The sequence below is a fragment of the Petaurus breviceps genome, unplaced genomic scaffold (genome assembly GCF_028583685.1).
Source record: "Petaurus breviceps papuanus isolate PSGF00001 unplaced genomic scaffold, PetGlider_PUasm1.0 118, whole genome shotgun sequence".
NCBI lineage: Eukaryota > Metazoa > Chordata > Mammalia > Diprotodontia > Petauridae > Petaurus > Petaurus breviceps.
The window spans coordinates 25,408,140-25,429,402 of record NW_027185616.1 but is presented as its reverse complement, the minus strand read 5'-3'; the positions used below and the strand labels follow the sequence as shown (position 1 = coordinate 25,429,402).

General features: G+C 38.6%; 2 protein-coding genes and 1 long non-coding RNA gene across 5 annotated transcripts in view; 1 reads left to right on the top strand and 2 right to left on the bottom strand.

The window, feature by feature from the left end:
* LOC138160613 (uncharacterized) overlaps nucleotides 1-15,808 on the bottom strand; it is a 39,040-nt gene extending 23,232 nt beyond the window's left edge. The window contains exon 1 of the long non-coding RNA XR_011168175.1: nucleotides 15,684-15,808. This is a non-coding gene — a long non-coding RNA (uncharacterized lncRNA). The remainder of the gene's footprint in view (nucleotides 1-15,683) is intronic.
* Nucleotides 1-21,263, bottom strand: part of DCP2 (decapping mRNA 2) — a 407,293-nt gene that overhangs the window by 37,019 nt on the left and 349,011 nt on the right. The window lies entirely within an intron of this gene.
* The window catches only part of MCC (MCC regulator of WNT signaling pathway), a 289,950-nt gene continuing 284,385 nt past the window's right edge, over nucleotides 15,699-21,263 (top strand). The window contains exon 1 of one of the 3 annotated variants that reach the window (XM_069087177.1): nucleotides 15,699-16,297. In XM_069087177.1, coding sequence (XP_068943278.1) covers nucleotides 16,241-16,297 — 57 coding nt within the window. In that variant the 5' untranslated portion in view covers nucleotides 15,699-16,240. Of the gene's footprint in view, nucleotides 16,298-16,399; nucleotides 16,614-16,634; nucleotides 16,901-21,263 lie in introns of those variants that run through there. The other 2 variants (XM_069087206.1, XM_069087190.1) reach the window with 2 other exon arrangements.

Sequence of the window (21,263 nt, the reverse complement as noted above, 5' to 3'; positions counted from 1 at the left end):
GGTATGGATGTAATGGTTGCACAGTTTGAAATCTGTCTACTTGATCTGTTTCTCTGACTTGATAATTCTGTCTGTATACTCTGAAGTTCAGGGTGATGACCTCTTCCCCCTGAACTAGGTAAACGATACATATTTGACTGATTAAAGTAAGCTTGTTAACCCATTTTGAGTTGCTTTCCTTTATCAAAGCAGATCCAAAAACCTGTGGTGGCAGAAACCCTGTGGATGCTGGGGTGCTTGCCGCTACACCAGAGCCAAGAAAACATTGTATACAGTAACAGCAATATAGCTTTAAGAATGATTTTGAGTGAATATTATTTAGACTATTATAAATACCCACATTAACTAAAAGGACATATGAAGAAAGACTACATCTAGAGAAAGAACTGATAAATAGAAGTATATATAGAAGAATTTATATATATATATATATATATATATATATATATATATATGTTTGTGTCTAATGGTAGCCATCTCTAGGGTAGGCGTGGGGGAAAAGGGAGAAAAAAAGAAAATTTATATGATATTTTTATTGCATAATTGAAAGGAATAGCAAGTTGTGCATAGTAGATTTGCAATTTCATGGGCAATCATCTTTTTTATTGTAGCATGTTAAAGAAATGTGTTTTATTCCATAAATTTAAGATAAAATAATAATAAACCCTCAATTTTAATTTTCAAATCACTCAATAGGTTAACAAATCCACACTCTGACCAAGTGTGAAATTGTAGACAATTATTCTAAATTAAATTTAATTAAATTTAAATTTAATTAAATTAATTTAAAATTAGTTTATCACTTCTCTGCCAAGAAGTGAGAAGCTTGATTCATCATTAGGCCTTTTGATTCATTTTTGGTCACTGTGTAAATCATAGTACTTATGCCATTCACAGTTTTTTTCCTTCAGTCATTCAATAAAATTAAGGATTTTTAAACACCAACTAGGTGCCCAGGTACTGTGCTAAATGCTAGAGATACAGAAAGAGTCAAAAGATAGTCCCTACCCTCAAGGAGTTCAAAATTTTATAGCAGAGACACCAAGTTAACAAATCTGTGCAAATAAGCCACACATACACACATGCACATACACACACACACATGCACGTGCACACACACTTACATAATAGAAATTATCTAGTCTTATAAATTCTTCTACTAGTTCTGTTCATTTTATTCTCTATCAGTCTCAAAATCCTCCCCAGTTTCTCTGAATCCAACTCTTCAGTTCTCATAGCACAATAATATTCACATTAACATACCATGAAAAGCAACATGTAGTAGATAGAGAACTGGTCTTGAAGCCAGGGAGACCTGAGATCAAGTTCTATCTCCTGGAGTAAGTCACTTAACCTCTCAGTCTGCTAGGCTTTAAGATTTTGAATTACAGATAAAATGTTAACCTGCATTATTAGAGGATATTTCTGCATCTGGGAGTTTCCTATATCAGTTAAACTACAGGGCAAGTTTCTATTTATATTCATATATTCATATGTGATTCATATATAATTTATTGGAGTATTCCCCAAGTGATGCCTACCTACTTTTTAAAAAAACATTTCTTCATTATAATAAAAAGTGCTGCTATAAATGTATTTCTGTATATAGACCCTTGACCTCTTAAAAAAAAAAATCTCTCTGGACTATGTGCCCAACAGCAGTATTACTGTGTAAAAGGATATACATAGTTTATTGACTTTTGGGGATCATTGCAAATTGCTTTGCAAAATGTTTAGAATAGTTCACAGATCCACTAATAATGCACTAGTGTAGTTACCCTCCCACAGACTCCTGACCAATTGTTTTTTACATCATGGACAATGTGATTGGTGTAAGGAAGACCCTAAGAGGTGTTCTGATTTATACTTCTATTAGTAGTAGTAGTAGGGAGCATTTTTTTTCATAGCTTACCTTTTTTTTTGAGAACTGCTGGTTCATATCCTTTGTTCATTTTACAATTGGAGGAATGTCTTGTGCTTTTATATTTTAATTAGTCCCTATATCTCTTCAATGTATGTGAGAAATTTCATTAATTGGAGAAATCTGCTGCAAATATATTCCCACTGAAATATTTCCCTTCTAATTTTAACTGTATTGCTGCACAGTCTTATATAATCAAAATTCTCCATTTTATCTGATGTGATCTCTATCCCTTGTCTGGTGATAAACTAATTCCCATCTATAAATGTATAAAGAATCTAGGTAGAATTGTCATTTTCATTATATTACCAAGACCAAACTACAATCAATTAATATTTCTTCTACTATTTAAATTTGTCTTTAATTCTATAAAGAGCCTTATGTAGCTGTGTTTTATAATTGCTGAATGTGTTTTGGTAGCTAGACGCAGATATTTGTACATTATGTACTTATTTTGAAAGAGGTTTAAAATGACATTGATTTTTTACACCTTTCATTGTCTTCTCTTTACCAAGCCTCAATGCCTACTTATGGTTCTTATTTTTTCTCATGGAATCCCTCTCTACAATCCACCCTTTGAAATTGACATTTTTGTTATTGCAATTATTCTGTAATGGACTCTGGCTTCCCCTGTCCTTCTTCCTCTTCTTTAGCTTGTGCCTCCTTACATTATTTATGTATACAAAATATTTTATTTGTAACCAAGGTAGATGCTTTTTGGAAGGGGGAGGGCAGGGCAATTGGGGTTAAGTGACTTGCCCAAGGTCACACGGCTAGTAAGTATTAAGTGGTTTTGAACTCAGCTCCTCCTGACTCCAGGACAGGTGCTCTATTCACTGCACCACCTAGCTGCCCCAGATGTCTCTTTCCCCTCAAAAGGGCAAGATACTCGGCTACTTCTTGAGATGCAAATCCCCCTTTTCCCTAAAGGAAAGAAAAACAGAGGAAAACAATGCTGGTTAAATTAAAGAAAGATTTTTATTAAGCAGGAAAGTAAAACATGCACATGGGGACTGCCAGCCTATGCTGATATAATGATAAGGAGAGAGGGAAAAAGGGAGAGACAGAGACAGAGAGAATGTGTGTGTGTGTTTGTGTGTGTGTCTTTTAAACAAAGGAAGGTAAGGAATTTGGGGGGAAAGGTGGGCTTAGAAAGGAATGAGTCAGTGAGCCCCATCCCCAAGTGAAGGAGGAAGTGAGGAATTCCTGGTGTCAGCTGTGGCTCTTTGCATTTTTGGTGATGAGCAGTGTACAATTCAAGGCTAGAGCATTGACAATAAGATGAGATGTAAAACAGGATATGTGCTAGAGCCCCATAACCAGCAATTGGAGGAGTCTCTGAAGATAAGCACTTATCTGGTCCATAACCATCCAATGGCTCAGAGTCTGCTTCAAAGCCAGCACAAGCTTCCAGCTCCTTTTTCTCTTGGTCACTGCTAAGGATTGTTGGTACATCAAGCTGCTTACTCTGTCCCTAATATTTCTCCAGCTGTTTAGATCTGTCTATTTCTGTGTGAAAAGTGTTTTGAAATTGTGTTCATATAGCTGCTATGTGTATCTTGGCAGGTAGACTCCCAAATATTTTATACTATTTGCCTTTATTTTAAATAGAACTTCTCTCTCTTCCTTCTGGGTTTTGTTAGAAATATGTAGATTTGTGTGAGTTTATTTGAAATCCTGAAACTTTGCTAAAGTTGTTAATTATTTCAACTAGTTTTTTAGTTGGTCTCTAGAATTCTCTGTGTATATCATCTGCAGAGCGATAGTTTCATTTCTTCTTTACCTATTCTTATTCCAAATTTTTTTTCTTGTCATATTGCTATAGACATTATTTCTAGCACAGTACTGAATAATCATATGGATAAAAGACATCATTGCTTCACGTTGGATCATATAGGGAAGGTTATCTTCATTAAAGATAATGCTTGCTCTTAGCTTTAGATACTACTTATCATTTTAAGAAAAGTTTAATTGATTTCTATATTTTTTCTTTTATCAGAACAGGTATTGAATTTTGTCAAAGGCTTTTTCTGCATCTACTGATAGAAGCTTATGATGTTTATGCTTATAGTTTTTCTAATATTGAACCAACCCTGCATTCCTGGTTTAAATCCCATTGGTCTTTGCAATATATTGCTGTAGTTTCCTTGCTATTGTTTTATTAAAAAATTTTATGATAATATTCATTAGGAAATTGGTCCATCAGTTTCTTTCTCTATGCTTATATCAGCAATGCAATATTCACAATGCCTACGGAAATTACAGATATGCTGATGTAGTTATCAATCACAAATTATATCAGGCTTTCTATATGGGGGAATAAGCTAGAACATTTATTAAAATACCAAAAGACTGAGTCCCAAACCAGAAAGTCAAAGCCATCAGAGTAGTTATGAAATTGGCACAGGTAGATAAAGTAGAAAGCACCCACATTCTCAAGCTTTTAAAACAGAACAGGCTACCTCAGGCAAAGGTCCTCCTCTCCCCACTCACAGCAACCACCCAGGCATGCTCCTAGAACCTCCGGCCCCTGGCAGTCCTCAGCAGGAGTCCTTAGCAGAAATTCTGGCTGACTCAAAAAGGGGTTCACGCTTCTGTTGCCGCTGCCTCTGCTGCCGCTGCCCCCGTGACTGCCACTGCTAGCCACTGCAGGAACTCTAGCTTGGCTTCAGCTTCCTCTTGCTCTGCCCCTTCCTGCTACGTCAGCAAGTCCAATGGGGCATGGAAGATCTTTAAATCCCATAACCCTTACAATGCTCTTCCTGGTTGATACACAAAACCATATTTGAGTCACAGAAAGAATTTAGTAGGACTCCTTTACTTATTTACTCAGTTGTTTATATAGCATTGGGATTAACTGTTCTTTAAATTTTGGTAGAATTTGCTTATAAATTCATCTGGTCTTGGGGATGTTTTTCGTGAAAAGTAAATTTGTGGTTCATTCTATTTCTTTTTCTAAGAAAGGGTTAAGTATTCTATTTCCTCTTCTCAATCTGGGCAAGTTATATTTTTGTAAATATTCATCCACTTTGATTAGATTGTCAGTTTTACTAGCATATAATTGGGCAAAATAGCTCCTAAGGATTGCTTTAATTTCTTCTTTACTGCTGGTGAATTTACCCTTTTTAATTTTTGTTACTGGTAATGTGGTTTTCTTATTACTTTTAAAAAATCAAATTAACCAGTAGTTTACCTATTTTGTTAATTTCTCCCCCATAAAACTAGCTCCTAGTTTTATTTATTAGTTTAATAGATTTTTTACTTTCAATTTTGTTAATATCTTTGATGTTTCATGACATATTTTGGTGTTTCGTTAGGGATTTTAAAATGTGCACTTTTTCTAGTTTTTTGTTATTGTTATTGTTGCAGGTCTAATTACTTGATCTATTACTTCTTTTATTCATGTAAGCATTTAGAAATACAAATTTTCCCCTAAGTACTGTTTTGGCTGCATCCCACAAATTTTGGTATGTTGAGATTTCTCTACTAGTATGATTTTACTGTCTTTCCTCCTATAATTCATTTACCTTTCTTTTAAAAATGTGGATGCTATGCCATTTAGTGCATAAATGTGCGGTACTAATATTACTTCATAATTTATGGAACCTTTTAGCAAAAATGTAGTTTCCCTGATTATTTCTTTTAATTAGGTAGGTCTACTTTTGCTTTGTTTGAAATCATAATTGCCACTGCTGCCTTTTTTACTTTAACTGAATCATATTAGATTCTGCTCTAGTCTCTTATTTTCATTCTGCATATGTCTTTCCATTTCAAGCAAGTATCTTGTAAACGACACATTGTTGGATTCTGGCTTCTAATTCATTTTGCTATCTCCTTCAATTTTATAGTTAGGTTTGTCCCATTCTCTTTCATACTCTTTTTTTTTTAAGCAATCGGGGTTAAGTAGCTTGCTCAAGGTTACACGGCCAGTTATTTCTGGGTGTGGTGCTGAGTATCTGAGCCCGGAGTTGATCCAGGTCATCCTGACACTGGAGCCGGTGCTCTTACTCGCTGAGCCACCTGGCCGCCCCTAAGCAATTGGGGTTAAGTGACTTGCTCAAGGTTACACGGCCAGGTGTTTCTGGGTGGGTGCTAAGTGTCTGAGCCTGGATTCGATCCCCAGGTCATCCCAACTCTGGAGCCGGTGCTCTTACTCGCTGTGCTACCTGGCCGCCCCTCTCTTTCATACTCTTGATTGTTTATTGCTTATTTCCCTCCATCCTCTTTTCTTCTGTTTGACTTTATTGAGTCCTTTATTATTGTTCTTTCATGGTTATCTTTTTATTTTTCTCTTGAGTCTTGTGTCTGAATGTCCAATTTTTCTATTTATCTCCAGCTTTTCATCAGGAATGCTTGAACATTCTCTATTTCATTAAATATCCATTTCCTCCCTGCAGGATTATACCTAGTTAAGTTATCATTGCTTGTAATCCTGCTCCTTTCCCTTCTGGAATATCATATTCCAAGTCCTCCACTTTTTAAACATGGAAGCTGCTAAATCTTGTGTGATCCCGACTGTGGCTCTATGGTATTTAAATTCTTTCTTTCTAGTTGTTTGTAGTATTTTCTCCTTGACCTGGGAGCTCTGGAATTTGGTATAATATTCTTTGGAGATTTCATTTGGGAACAATTTCAGGAGCTCATCATTGGATTCTTTACATTTCTATTTTACCCTTTGGTCCTAAGATATAGGTGTGATGTTCCTTGATAATTTCTTGAAATAAGATACAGAAGTATCCTTTTTTTGGCAGGGGGAAGGAAGAGGGATCATGGCTTTTAGCTAGTACAATAATTGTGGAACCATCTCTCCTGGATCTATTTCCCATGTTGGTTGTTTTCCTAATGAAATATTTCACATTTTCTTTTATTTATTTCATTCTGTTGACTATTTTTTGGTTTATTGATGTGTCATGGAGTCATTAGCTTCCATATGACCAATTCCAATTTTTAGGAAATTATTTTCTTCAACGAGTCACTGTATGTCTTTAGCCACTTGGAAAATTCTATATTGAAAAAAAAATTTGTTCAGCAAAGTTTTATGCCTTTTTAAAAATCACTTTACCAATTCTGTTTTTTTTTTTCTTTTTGGAGGGCAATTGGGGCTAAGTAACTTGCCCAAGGTCACACGGCTAGTTTTGTGTTAAGTGTCTGAGGCTGGATTTGAACTCAGGTCTTCCTGACTCCAGGGCCAGTGCTCTATTCACTGTGCCATCTAGCCACCCCTCCAATTCTATTTTTAAGGAGTTCTTTACTTCAGCATTTTTGTGCCTATGTATCAAGTTGTTAATTTTCCTTTTGTAATTTTCTTACATTTCTTTTTTTTTGAGGGCAATTGGGGTTAAGTGACTTGCCCAAGGTCACATGGCTAGTTTTTGTGTCAAACGTCTGAGGCCAGATTTGAACTCAGGTCCCCCTGACTCCAGGGCCAGTGCTCACTCTCATTTCTTTTCCCAACTTTTCCTCTACTGTTTTTGTTTTATTTTAAAAATATTTGCTTTTGTGGGCAGCTAGGTGGTGCAGTGAATAGAGCACTAGCCCTGGAGTTAGGTTTGTGTCCAATCTGCAATTTTCTTTGAGGCTTTTTTGGTAGATATTTTGATGTCGTTGTCTTCTTCTGAGTTATGTCTTAAGTTTCCCTGTCATCTTAGAAGGTTCTTTCAGTCAGGTTCTTTTTTTGTTATTTGCTCATTTTCACTAGTTTTTTCTTGCCTTTGAGCTTAATGTCAGTGTTGGGCTCTGCTTACCTTGGATGGGGGGAGTTTCAAGCTTCTGGCTTTTTGGCTCTGCTGTTTTCACAGACAGTTTTGTGGTCCTGTAGGTTTCCAATGCTTCCAAGGTAGTGTTATCTTGGGGGAGGTCTTGTCACTGCTGTCCTCCTCTGTGCTTTTGTCCTTATCCAGGTAGGGTACCTGCTCTCTGTTGACCACATCTTCTCTCCTCTGCAGAACTACAACCCAGAACTAGGTCCCCTGTTTCCTCGCCACTGCAAGAGTTCCTCTCCCTCCTGAAACTCCAAACTGTGTTACAGGCAACAGAATTGACAAATGACATCCAATCTTATGTCCAGTGCAGCACCAGGTTGCTCTAGAATCTTTTCCTGACCAAGTATTCATTTCTCTTAACATATCTGGGAAGTTAGTGCAGTTAGTACTGCTACTGTTGCTGTCACCACCTCAAAGGCCCACAGCTGATGTTACCACCACACTGCATTCCTGGCCAGTGCCCCACCCTGTGCCATAGGCTTTTCCTTTTGACCTCTTAAGTTTTCCTGGGCTGGGAAAAAATGTCTCACCCTGACCTTTGTTTCTGATATGCCACTTCAAAATTCAATTTGATGCATTATTTTAAACCTGTTTAAAGAGGAATGTGGGAACATTTCAGGCAGAATGCTCCCTTCACTATCTTGGTTCTACCCATCAATTGAGTTAATTCTAAGGCAGGCCAAGTTAGAGTGAGAGACTAGTTCCTATAATCATATCAAGAAAAAAGTTCTTCAACTCACCCATGGATACCTGAATTGACCTTCTGATAATTAGCCTGGGGAAATATCAATCTGACATCAAGGTAAATGAGTAAATCATAATAAAACCTAGGAGGACAAAGGTGAGGGATGAGTCTGGTGAGAGAATGAAGGAAGTTAGGGAGCTAGAATGGGTAAAATGTTCCTGGATCAGCTTAGGGAATGGGGAGGCAAGGGAAAGTAGAAAAAGATGCTCTGAGGCCCTCATAAAAATGACTAATTTCTAAGCTCCAGGGTACTAGGGTAGCTGTTTTTCTGACATCCATAAAATATTAGAAGGCCTCTCTGTCCCTTACAATCTACACCAAATTTGAGATTTATTTTTAAACACCTTTTTTGGTTCCTACCAAGATGGTTGCTTGAATGAGTCACCATTTTAAAATTAAAGATGAAAAAAAAGGAAAAGTCCTAGGAATGTAATAGCCCTGATTACGAATTCTCATGTTAAAGGGGAAAAAAATACTGCAAGTGTTCAGAAAGAAGCAGATCGAGTACCAGGGAAACATATGCCATCTGTTTCAATTCTAATTTTTTTTATATAGTTTGATCTTTAATATTAAGGTCATGTATCCACTTAGAATGTATAGTGGAAAAAAGGTCTGAGCTTAATTTCTGCTACACTGCTCTCCAGCTTTCCCATAAGTTTGTTTGTTTTTATTTGTTTGTTTTAGCAATGAGGGAGTTCTTTCCTAATTAATTTGTCTTCTGATATATTGAATACTGGGTTATTGAGTTTGCTTCTGATCCTCCCTTGGATAGTTTAATCCACTGATCTACTATCTCCCTTTTTTTAAACCAATACCAAATGACTTTGATAACTAATGCTTTATAGTACAGTTTCAGGTCTGGAAATTATAGTTCCTGTTCATCCCAAACTTTTTTTTATTATTATTTCCTTCGACAGTCTAAATCAGACCTGTACAACTTGGTAGTAGGTAGGGGTCAAAATTAAGATAGGCTAAACTCCTTTGGGTTGCAGCTAGGTTTTTAGCAGCTCACTTTCCAGGGAAAAGTATAATTAATGATTAAACTAATTTGCAAATAAATCATATTTTTAAAAGGGAACTTTTGATTAATATCAATTAATTACACATTACTTTTTAAGTTTTTTTTTGTTTTGTTTTGCTTCTTGGAGAGGGGAAGGCAGGGCAACTGAGGGTCAAGTGACTTGCCCAAGGTCACACAGCTACTGAGTGTTAAGTGTCTGAGGCCAGATTTGAACTCAAATCCTCCTGACTCCAGGGCTGGTGCTGTATTCACTGCACCACCTAGCTACCCCCTTAAGATTTTTATTTATCATGAAATCATGACTCAGATTAGAGACAGACTGATGATGATTGGTTGCCACAGATCACATGACAAATGGGAGAGTGTGTGCAGTGGCAACCCACCTGTCTAGTTACATGATGGGCACAAATAGTGACTAGTGGAAAGTAGGTTAAGCAGGGCATGGACAAAGCACTCACTCATTAGATCTTTTCTTTCTTTAGCATCCTCTACATTTTACACAGGTCACCCAAAATCCTCTGGTGGACCATAAGTGTCCATGGGCCATATGTTGTGTAGGCCTGGTCTAAATATTTTGTTTCTCCAAATGAATTTTGTCCTTACTTTATCAAGTTGTATCCATTTGCTAGCATTATTAGTATAGCATTAAAACTGTAACTGGGGGATGGCTAGGTGGCACAGTGAATAGAGCACTGGGCCCTGGAGTCAGGAGGACCCAAGTCAAATCCAGCCTCAGACACTTAACACACACACAAAAAACTAGCCATGTGACCTTGGGCAAGTCACTTAACCCCAATTGCCCTCCCAAAAAAAGGCAAAAAAAAAAAGGAAAAAAACTGTAATTGGTTTTTGTAGTTTTGTCATTTTTTAAAAAAAATCATATTGGGCCAGTCATGAGCACTAAATATTCTTCCAATTATTTAAATTGTTCTTTATTTCTTTATGGGGCAATTTGTAGTTGGCTGTATATAATTATTTTACCTGTTTTGGTTTATTGATCCCCAAATATTTTGGGTATTTTGTAGTTATTCAGATTGGTATTTCCTTCTCTATTGTTTACTCTTGGATTTTGTTATTATTATCTAGAAATGCTATTGATTTTTGTGGCTTATTTTGTATCCTGCAACTTTGGTGAAGCTACCATGATGTCCTTAATATCTTTATTCATTACCTAAGATTTTCTAAGTAAGCCACATCAGTAGAAAATAGGGTTATTTTTATCTCTTTTTTGCCTATAATTTTTTCTCTCCTCTTATTGTTATTACTAGCACTTCTAAAACTATGACAAATAATATTAGGGATGGTGGACATCCTTGCTTTAATTCTGTATTTTTTGGAAAAGCTTCTAGAGTATTCCCATTTTATAGGATACATGCTTTTGGTTTTTGATAGTATTTTAAAATATAATTATATAAAAAGAGGTCTTCGATGCTCATATTCTAAATGTTTTTATTAGTATAAATGAATGTTGCCTTTTTTGCATCTATTAAGGTAATCATATAGTTTGTGCTGTTTTTGTGCATGTGTGCACATGTGTGTGCATGTGTGTATGTGTGTATATGTATGTGTGTTCTTTCCTTTAGCTAGTTTAGATGAAAATAATGTTGAAACTTGTCAACTACTGCTACCACCTCCTCCTTGTTTATATAAATGTCTACTTTTGTACCCCGATAATGAGATAATTTTCCATAACTTTGCTTTCCTTTCCCACCCATCTTTCCAGTATATTTCTCTTTTCTTCTCTTTCCATTCTTCTATTAAGATCTTCAAGACATAACAGACCCATTCCCAGGCCTTGTCTAGACTCCCTCTCTGATTCCTAATAATGATAGGGTTCAGAGGAGACATATGTATCATCTCCCCATATTTGAATGTGAGGAATTTATCCTTCTTTAGTTCCTTATCTTTGTTCATTCATGTTTACCTTTCTACCTCTTCACTACTGTGTTTGAATTCCTCAATTTCTATTCATCTCTGATCTTTTCATCAGGAATGATTGGAAGTACTCTATTTCATTAAAAAGTTGGTTTTTTAGGGGCGGCCAGGTGGCTCAGCGAGTAAGAGCACCGGTTCCAGTGTTGAGAAGATCTGGAGATCGAATCCTGGGCTCAGACACTCAGCACCACACCCAGAAATAACTGGCCGGGTAACCTTGAGCAAGTTACTTAACCCCAATTGCTTAAAAAAAAAAAAAAGTTGGTTTTTTACTCAGGAGCATTAAACTAATTTTTGCTAGATAAATTATTTTTTGCTGTAAGCCTCTGTCCTTTGCCTTCTGGACTACCTTGTTCTTTACCCCTTTATAGTGGTGGCTGCTAAATCATTTTTGAGCTTGCCAGTGCTTACTTGACACTTCAATTCTTTCTTTCTGAATGGCTGCAGTATTTTTTCTTTGACCTGGATGTTCTGGGTTTTGGCTATGATAATTGTAAGTGTTTTCATTTTGTTTTGTTTTTCCAAAGGCAACTGGTAGTCTTTCCATCTATTTGCTTTCTGATTTTAAGAGATATGGACAGCTGTCTTTGAAGATTTTTTTAAATAGGATGTCTAGGTTCTTTTTTTTTGATTTTTTGTCATGGCATTGAGAGCCCAATGACTCTTCATTTTTTTCTCCTCAATCTGTTTTCCAGGTAAGATGTTTTTGCTATGAGATCCTTTATTTTTCTTCTATTTTTTTCCAACTTTTGATTTTGTTTTACTATTTCTCCTAGTCTTAATGGGGTTACTGGCTTCTATTTGGTCCATTCTAATCTTGGGGCAATTTATTACTTGGGTGAAGTTCTTTAGTCATTAATTCATTTCCATTTCTCTCTTCCACAGCTCTCATTTCACTTCTAATTTTATTTTCTTAAGAATTCTCATTTCATTTATAAAAAATTTTTTAACTCTTGCTTCATCTCTTCCAGCAATTCTAGGTGAATGTGTGTCCAAGCTATTTTCTCTGAGGCTTTAATCGCAGATGTTTTGTCATCAGTCTCTTCTGGGTTTGTGCCTGACACCATCGTTTTTCGTGGTGGGTTTGTTTGCTCATTCTTCCCGCTTATTTCCTAACTTCATACTTCGTATCAGAACTAGGCTCTGCCACAGTTCTAGAGGGCTTCTTCAGTTACTGCTTTTTTGTCTTGAGTACTGTATTATTCCAGGATCTCAGAGACCTGCAAACTTTCAGTATTTCCAAAGGGTTTGATCCAGGGCAAAGTCTGATTGTTATCCCCACCCTCCCCCCTGCCTAAACTTGCAAGTTCCTGACCTGGATTTAGATCTAATCAACAGTTGAAGGCGGCTGAACTCAGGGTTTATCATCAGGCTGAAAAGCTCTTTTGGTTCAGGGTGACAAAATTGTAGGTTTCCTTTTTATCTTGATTCCTGAACTGGGTATTCCTTTGCAGGCTAGGTGGTGTAACTGAAATGCTGCTCGGCTCCTGGGGGTCTGAGCTACATCGCTGATACTGGTTTTTGAACATCCTCCTCCCTTGGTACATTGCCCAGGCATCCCAACACAGGAATTGAAAGGCTACCTATGGATATAGGTTGTCTTCTTAGTCCACCCTGGACCTGTGACCCAGAACTAGGTAGTGAGTAACAAAGCTGCCAGTTGACATCAGTCTCTGTTGTGGTGCCCTGGCACGGGTTGGGGACATCTTGCCTTGGTGGTTCAACAAATTCCCAGGAGCACTGCAGCCCTCAGCATGTATAGTGCTGAGATGGCCTGACTATTTCCCCAGTGTCTGGAGACCTTTCTGTCTTTCTCTCTTATGCGGACTTTGGTTGGACAAATGATCACTGTGACTTGCTCTGTATCATCTATCAAATGTCCCGTGAATTTTCTAGGTCCATTTGGAGGAGTGTTGTGTAGGAGAGCATAATTATATAGTTCATTGCCACTTCTGTCACCCAGGCTCCTCCTCCCTGCCCTTTTCAAAATATTACCTAGGACTGGTCTTTCATCCCAAGAACCAAAAGCAAAATTGTTAGTCACTTTTAGAAGTAAAGGCTTAAGAGGATGAGGAACCCCACCTTTGAATGTCCTATTACCTTGCTTGAAAGGTCAGAGGGGGTAGGGATATCTCTAGAGCTGGCTTCTTTCTAAAAGGAAACTGGTCTCTTGATTAACCAGGCATCTCATTCTCTGCCTCTAAGATCTGCTATATAACTCTGCATTAGACATTCTTCAGTCTCCCTTGTTCTCTACCAAAATGAATTTATCTCATGGAGTCCACAGAAACCTGTAGTGGCTTGAAACACAGTAGACTAGGGCCAGCCAGTTAGAATAAGTATTGGAGCATGAAGAGTGATATAGGTTTGGTTATAAGTAGTTAAAAGCTTGGTCTTTCTCAAAGTAGAAGAAAAGAGGCATCCTCTCGATGTGGATAAGGAATAAAGTATATAAACTCCCTCCCTCACTTGAGACTACATCTTTCTAGGGGAGAGAGATGCTTTCTTTCTGGGAGAAGGGAGGAGAGACAATTGTTTATTTGGGGAAAGACTAACAACTTATTTGAGCTTAATCAAAGTAGAGGACAGATTGTGGCTGTAAGCAAGCAAGAAATGAAGTCTTGTCCTCATAACATAAAGTAAAATGACCATCTGGTTATTATCCAGATAAGACGGTAGGCATAGACAGGTTCCCTGAATAATTCATATGTAAACATGAAAGTTTTCATTCTAATTTTCTTCTGTCAGATTGAATAAAATTAACTTTGGGTTTCTTTTATTTTCTAAGCATACCTAGATAAGTTTTGGAATAATGAGAAAAACAGCACATATTTTATGCTTTTAAAAATTTTGGTACACTTAAGTTGTGTCTAAACAATTGAAATCTGAGAAATGTCCAAATGAATCCGATAGAAAACGAATCTGGTATATCTTATTCAGACAATGGAAAGAAACAGTGGCTTTGGAAAGCAGAAAGACCTATTTCTGGCACTACTTGACTGACATTAGGCAACACACTTGTCTTGCTTGGGTCTTGGCTTCTTTTGAAGAATGAGGGGTGAGGGCTACATGTTCTCTGAGGTCTCCTCCAGCTCTAGCTCTGTGCTCCTGTGACCTGTATTCCTTCCTGGAACCTTAGCTATTTCTCCTTATTATATAGATCTGAGTCCACATCTGCAGCTCTGTGGCAGTCTCCCTGAGAAATGGAGGTAATGTCAGCAAATGATAGCAATAAAATCAAGCTTTAAAAAGAAAAGAAAATTCTTCCTTATTTTTGGTCCACATTCTTCTTCCTTATATTGGTTTCAAATCTGTAATGTTCAACCACTGACCCCAGTCCTATGCTCTGGAGCCACAGAGATAAATTCGAGCCCTCTTTCACATCTCTTTTAGGTGTTAGAAAACAGCTTTCTCTCCTAAAAATAGAAAATGTGTTCCATCTATGGAACAAAGAGGAAAAGTAAATACAAACCCTGCATGGCTAGTCACAGAATTATAGATTCTAACCCGCACTTCAATAGGCATCCCTTTTACAATATATTGTACAAGTATCTAGCTTTTCCTTGAAGATCTTCAATGAGGGGAACCCAGGAAATTCATTCTTTTGGGGGGTAATGTTAAGAAGATTTTCCCCTGCATCAAGTTTTAAATCTGCCTCTCTTCTCTACAGCTTCACCTGTTGCTTTTCTGGGGCCAGAGAGGCTTTTCCACATGACAGCACTTCAAATCTTTGAAGACAGCTGTTATAACCTCCTTCTGCACCAAATCTCTTTTCTTGGCTAAATATCTCCAGTTCCTTCAAACTAGTCTCCAACTAATATAGTCTTCAATCTGTTGGTCGTCTGTCTCTGGGAGGGTTTTCTAGTTGGTAAAAGGTCTTTTAATTCCCACGATTCCTCTGATGGTAACGTTACATCCCTAATATTGCTCTTTGGTTGATCTGAGAAAGTATCTGCCTTAAGCCATTGTAAAATTTTAATGTAGCCCATGAAGTGCAGGACTGTCTGACAAGAATTTTTAGATTTTAGGAGGGGAAGACTTTTCATGCCTTCGTGAAGTCTGCACCCTGCGCCTTGCTCTCCCTACTTCCTTCCTCTCCAAACCCCAAGACACCCTTTTTTCCTGGGCTATTTAAGTGGCTTTTCCTGTTTCGTTGTTGTTGTTGTTTTTTGCCATTATAGTTTTAGGTACAGTAATGACTATTACTAAGGGCTGGAAAGATGCCTGCAGTTACAAAATGCTCCCTCCCTCTGTCTTCCTCCCTCCTTTTTCTCTTCTGGTCCCGCCCCTTCTGCTCACCCTTTAGCCAGCAGCCAGACAGCTGTGCTCAATCAGAAACCACTTACAACTCCAGGCTGAAGAGAAGGGGGAACTTTCGCGGGTGGTGCGGCAGAGAGGGCTGTGTCTCCCTGGAGCGTCCTCGGGCTCCACGGGGCCCCTCCGGCCGACTGTTTGTCTTTGTCGGGGGCTGGTCTCTTCTGGTAGCTGCCTTCCCACCCAGCCGAGGGCTACGGCGGGGGCATGCATTCCCGGGGCTGATCTTTTGCAAGGACTTGGGGCAGTTTGGGAACGCGAAGCGATCGCTACCCTCCGTCCGCAGCGGGGGCAGCCGGGTGCCCTGCGACCTTAGCGAGGCTTTTGTAGCCGCGGCGCGCTGGTGAAACGAAACCCAGCCTGGCTGCTTTCGGCATGTTTGCCTCAGGACCTGCGATCGACAAAGTCCCGAGTGAAAATGGCTGTCTGGCGCAAAATGGGCAACAGGGGCAAAGCCAGGAGAGGGAGTGAATGCTGAGTGGGGGGCACAGCTCGCGGGGGTCGCAAGCCTGGCGGAGTCAGCCAGCCCGAAGAGTGCCAGCATGAATTCCGGAGTTGTCCTGAAATGGGGGAACGAGCCCCCTGCGGAGCTGAGCGAGGTGAGCAAGCGCCCGGGCTGCGCGCTCCGATTCGTCGCGCGGGGGGTGGGGTGTGGGGGGGTTGGAAACCCTTTCTCTTCCTTCTTCACGTCCCTCTCCTCCGCCCACTCCACCCCTACGTGCTGCTTGCAGCCCGCGGGGCTTGCGCTGCAAGATGAATGGATTTTCGGAATCTTGTTTTAACTTGCAGCGCCGCGCAGGAAATGACCTGAACTTGCTGGCGCTTTGAGTGCGCCGGGAGGCTTCCCCAAGAAAAGCCGTTCTTGCGTGGAGAGGCGTTCTTCCTCCCCTCCCCCCACATTCCTTGTTGCAGTAGGTAAAAGACCGAGATCCCAGCCTAGATTAAGCGCGTGCTGCCTGAGACCTGGTAGGAGAAGCAAATGGCATCCAGGGAAGAACTTTGGCTGCGTGCATTAGCCCAGGCAGTCCTGCTTCTTCTGTCCCCAGGAGGTTGTCCTTGTTGGGGGATGGGAGGGAAGGCCAGGGAAACCATTTAGGAGGGGATTTCCTGGCTGAACGGGAGCGCTTGGGTTCCTGAAAACACCCCTGAAACTCCCAAGCTAACAGACATCCGGACCAGTTGGGCGTCGGTAGATTTCCAAAGTAAGCCCCCGGTTGTTAGGCAGCTATCAGACTAAGGCACCATTGCTTTGGTGGAACGTTTCTAAGAATGCCTCGGGCGCATCTTGTGCTGTTTTTAGCGCGTGAAAAGTGGTGACAGGATTTTAAATGGCCATTTGAGATTGGGACGTCTTTGTTACTCGTTTTTAAAAGTGAGAAGGCTGGGACACAGCACATTTTTTTGGTCCTTTGCTCAGTTTACACACAGCTGGGAGAGGCTCCTGGGATGAATAGAAAATGTGGCAAATATAAAGGTAACCCAAAGGCAAATAGAGTAGATTTCCAAACTAGTTACATCGATGGGAACATGAAGAGATTGAGCCTTCCGATAGTTAGCTGGATGGAGGTTGATGATTTGAAAAAACTGGAGGGGAAGAGGAAGAACAGAAAGGGAAATCTGAGAAGCTTTAATGGTCTCATGCATAACCACTTACTGCAATTGGCCATGGAGCATGATGCTTTGATTTAAAGGCCTGCATTCTGTTATTTTGGTGGGGGAGGAGGGAGGAGAAAATAGAATCCTATGTTTTATTTATAGACAGTTACGTTAATTACTTAAGTCAAAATATTCACTTATTCACAATATTCATTTGGGTAAGGGGGGGGGGAGAAAAATAATTGATAATGACATCAGAATTTTGTAGATGAAGACTTAGGGACAAAGTAATTAAGTAATGTGCCAAATTTGCAAACAGGAAGTTATTAGTGTGATAGGAAAAGAACCTAAGGTGGTAGAAAAAAAGACATTTAAATCCCTAGTAGGACCTGAAAACCTTTCTCCCTCTTATGTCAAAACCTTTTGACATTTTTCTTTCTTAAATGATGTCAGTGACAATATAGTATGATAGAATCTTCTTCAGGCTCCCTAATCTTGTTTGCAGTATCTCTGAACATCACAAACTTTTCTGAACCATCTAGTTTCCTGGGCTTTCAATGTAAATGGTAACAATTCTAAGAGGTTTTCTAAACTATGACTTCTGGTAAGCCATCATTGTCGGCTGCACTGGTGTCAAACTCAAACAGAAATGGGGATACTGCACTGTAGGCAAGGATCCCTCAGGGCCTCCTGCTGACTGACTTAGTTTTAAAATGTAATATTGTCTGTGCTTTATTGTATTTTTATTTATTTGTTAAGTATTTCCCAATTACAAGAATTTGGGGTGGGCGGGATTTGGTGGTGTGATGAGCCATGTGTTGACTTGGTCCCTTAACTTAAAGGTGTGTGCTTTCTCAGGAAAATGCTTCCTACGACTTCTTACTTTCTGCTTCATTAGTATCAATAATTTACAACTTTTTTGCAAAAAGATAGGCACAACAGGCAACTAACTTAAGGTGCTTAACACCCTGCAAGAGTAAGAGCTACAATTTATTTATTTATTTATTTTAAGCAATCGGGGTTAAGTAACTTGCTCAAGGTTACATGGCCAGTTATTAATGGGTGGGTGCTAAGTATATGAGTCCAGATTTGATCCCCAGGTCATCCCGACACTGGAGCCAGTGCTCTTACTCGCTGAGCCACCTGGCTGCCCCAAGAGCTACAATTTAAACTGGATCCCAAAGCAAAGGTAGTTTTATGCTGCCGTCTTCTAGATTTTTCTCGTATCTTCCTCTAGCATCAATTCATTTGTTTTTATTTAACCAATCTGAGTTCCCTAGAGTTTGCTCTGAAAACATTTACCCTCTTGCATTTCATTTTGATTTTTTTGGAGTCTGTATCAGTAGATTTATTCTCTAGGGAAAGAGAATAAGAAAAATAAATCATTCATTGTTGATGCTATTTAAGTTGTTATTGGATGTTTTGTAAAGGTTGTGTTGCCTTGAAAAACCTCAGTCCAGAATCAGTTGGTCCTAGTTGTTAAAAAAAAGGATTTTAACTTTCACTTTGTATATATTCTTTAAAAAATAAGCTTAAAAATATGTATACCAGCATAAAAGTATGTATTTCTGTTTTCTCTTAGGCTTTCTCCTGTTAGACATCTCACGTTTCATCAAATATATATGGTTTTTCTTCATCTTTCCCTACTTGTTGAAGACCTGTTCTTTTTTTTTAGTACCCTGTAGAGCAAACTCTATAGAGAAATTGCTTTCTTAAAAAAAAAAAAATGAGGGCCAAGCCAAGATGGCAGAGAAAAGTCAGGGACTCACCTGAGCTCTTCCGAAACCTTATACTCATTAGAATTGGCTCCAATAGTGGAAGGGGAAGGGGATAAGAGTAGTAGGGAGGGCAGATTGGGGAGATAAAAGTAAGAAGTAAAACACTTTTGAGCCTGGACTGAGTGGAAAGAGAGAGAGAGAGAGAAAGAGAGGGAGGGGGAGGGAGGGGCGGGGGGAGGGAGCAGGATAAATGGCGAAAATAGAATAGAAGGAAATTCGTAGTGGTCATACCTGTGGAAATATATTTACATCTGGTTTCTTTGATAAAGATATCATTTAACTGAGTCAAATGTATAGAAATAAGAGCCGTTCTTTCATTGATAAATGGTTAAAGGATAGAAACAAGCACTTTCCAGATAAGTAATCAAAGCTATCTATCGTCATGTGAAAAAATGCTCTAAATCACTATGGCATAGAAAAATGCAAATTAAAATAGCTCTGACCTACCACCCCACCCCTATTAGATTAACTGATATGAGAGAAATGGAAAATGACAAATATTGGAGGGGATGTGGAAATTTGAGACACTAGTGTACTGTTGGTGAAGTTATGAACTGGTTCAACCATTCTGGAGAGAAATTTGGAACTATGTCCAAAGGGCTATAAAGCATGCTTTGACCAAGCAATTCCATTACTAGTTCTGTATCCCAAAAAGATAAAAAAACAACCCAAAAAGGAAATGCACCTACTAATTAAAAAATATTTATAGCAACTTTTTGTGGTGGCAAAGAATTGGAAATTGTGGGGGTGCCCATCAATTGGGCATATACTGGGGTGCATCAATTGTAGTATATCATTGTAACGGAATACTATGTGTCATAAGAAATGACAAGCAGGATGCTCTCAGAAAAACCTGAAAGACACATGAACTGATGCGAAGTGAAATGAGCAGAACCAGAAGAACACTGTATATAGTAACAACAATATTGGATGATGATCAACTGTGAATGATTTGGCTATTCTCAGCAGTAAGATGATCCAAGACAATCTGAAGGGCCTATGATAAAAAATTATATCCATCTCCAGAGAAGGAACTGGTGGAGTCTGAATGCCGACGGAAGCACCATTTTCTTTCTTTTTTTTGTCTGTTTTTTTTTTCACAACACAACTAACATGGAAATGTTTTACATATCTGCACATACATAGCCTTCTCAATGTGGGCAGGAAGGGGAGGGAGGAAGAGAATTTGGAACTCAAAATTTTTTTTACATGAATCTTAAAAATTGTTTTTACAAGTAACTGGGGAAAAATAAAATATTGAATTATTTTAAAAAAACATCCCTTATATCGGGAGGGTAGGTGGCATAGTGAATAGAGCACTGGCCCTGGAGTCAGGAGAACCTGAGTTCAAATGAGGCCTCAGACACTTGACATACTACCCAAGTGACTTTGGGCAAGTCACTTAACCCCAATTGCCCTCCAAAAAGCAAAAAAAAAACAAAACCCCCAAACCCCAAACCCTTAATTTCCAGGGTTCTCAAAATTCTGGTACAGACTTCCATTACCTCTCCTGTATTACTACAGCAGTCCTCTAATTGATTTTTCTATATCTTGCCCCTCAAATTTATTTTCTATTTAACTATTAGCGTGTTTTTTCTAAAGGTCCTACCTTTTCTCAGTAAACTTCACTGGCTCCATATCATCTTCAGAATCAATATAGAAAAAAAGATTTACATATTAATTTTGTATATTTGAAAGGAATAGCAACTTGTGCTTAGTAGATTTGCAGTTCATCTACAATCATCTTTTTTTTTATGGTACTATGCTGTAGAAATGCTTGTTTTATTCCATAAATATGTATTAATGTTAAAATAAAAGGGAAAAATAAAAAAAATTTAAAAATCAGATGTAAAATTCCATGTTAGGCATTTGAAGTTCTTTACAACTTGGAATTTTCCTACCTTTCCAGTCATTTTATACTTTATTGTCCTCCCTGCCTTCTAGGTCTATTCTTCTTCATAGGTTAACACTCCAGTCTCTCAGCTTGTGAGAGCACACCTTCCCATGTGCTTAGAGTAACTTCCCTTCTCACCTCCATCTCTTAGCTTTCTTCAAGACTGCTCAAATCCCACTAGAGGCCTTTCCTGGTAACCATTCTCCCCAGTGCCTTCTCTTTGAGATTACCTTCCATCCACAATGTATATCTTGTTTATATAGTTATTTTTTTAATGCTTTATTAACTTCTGATTTA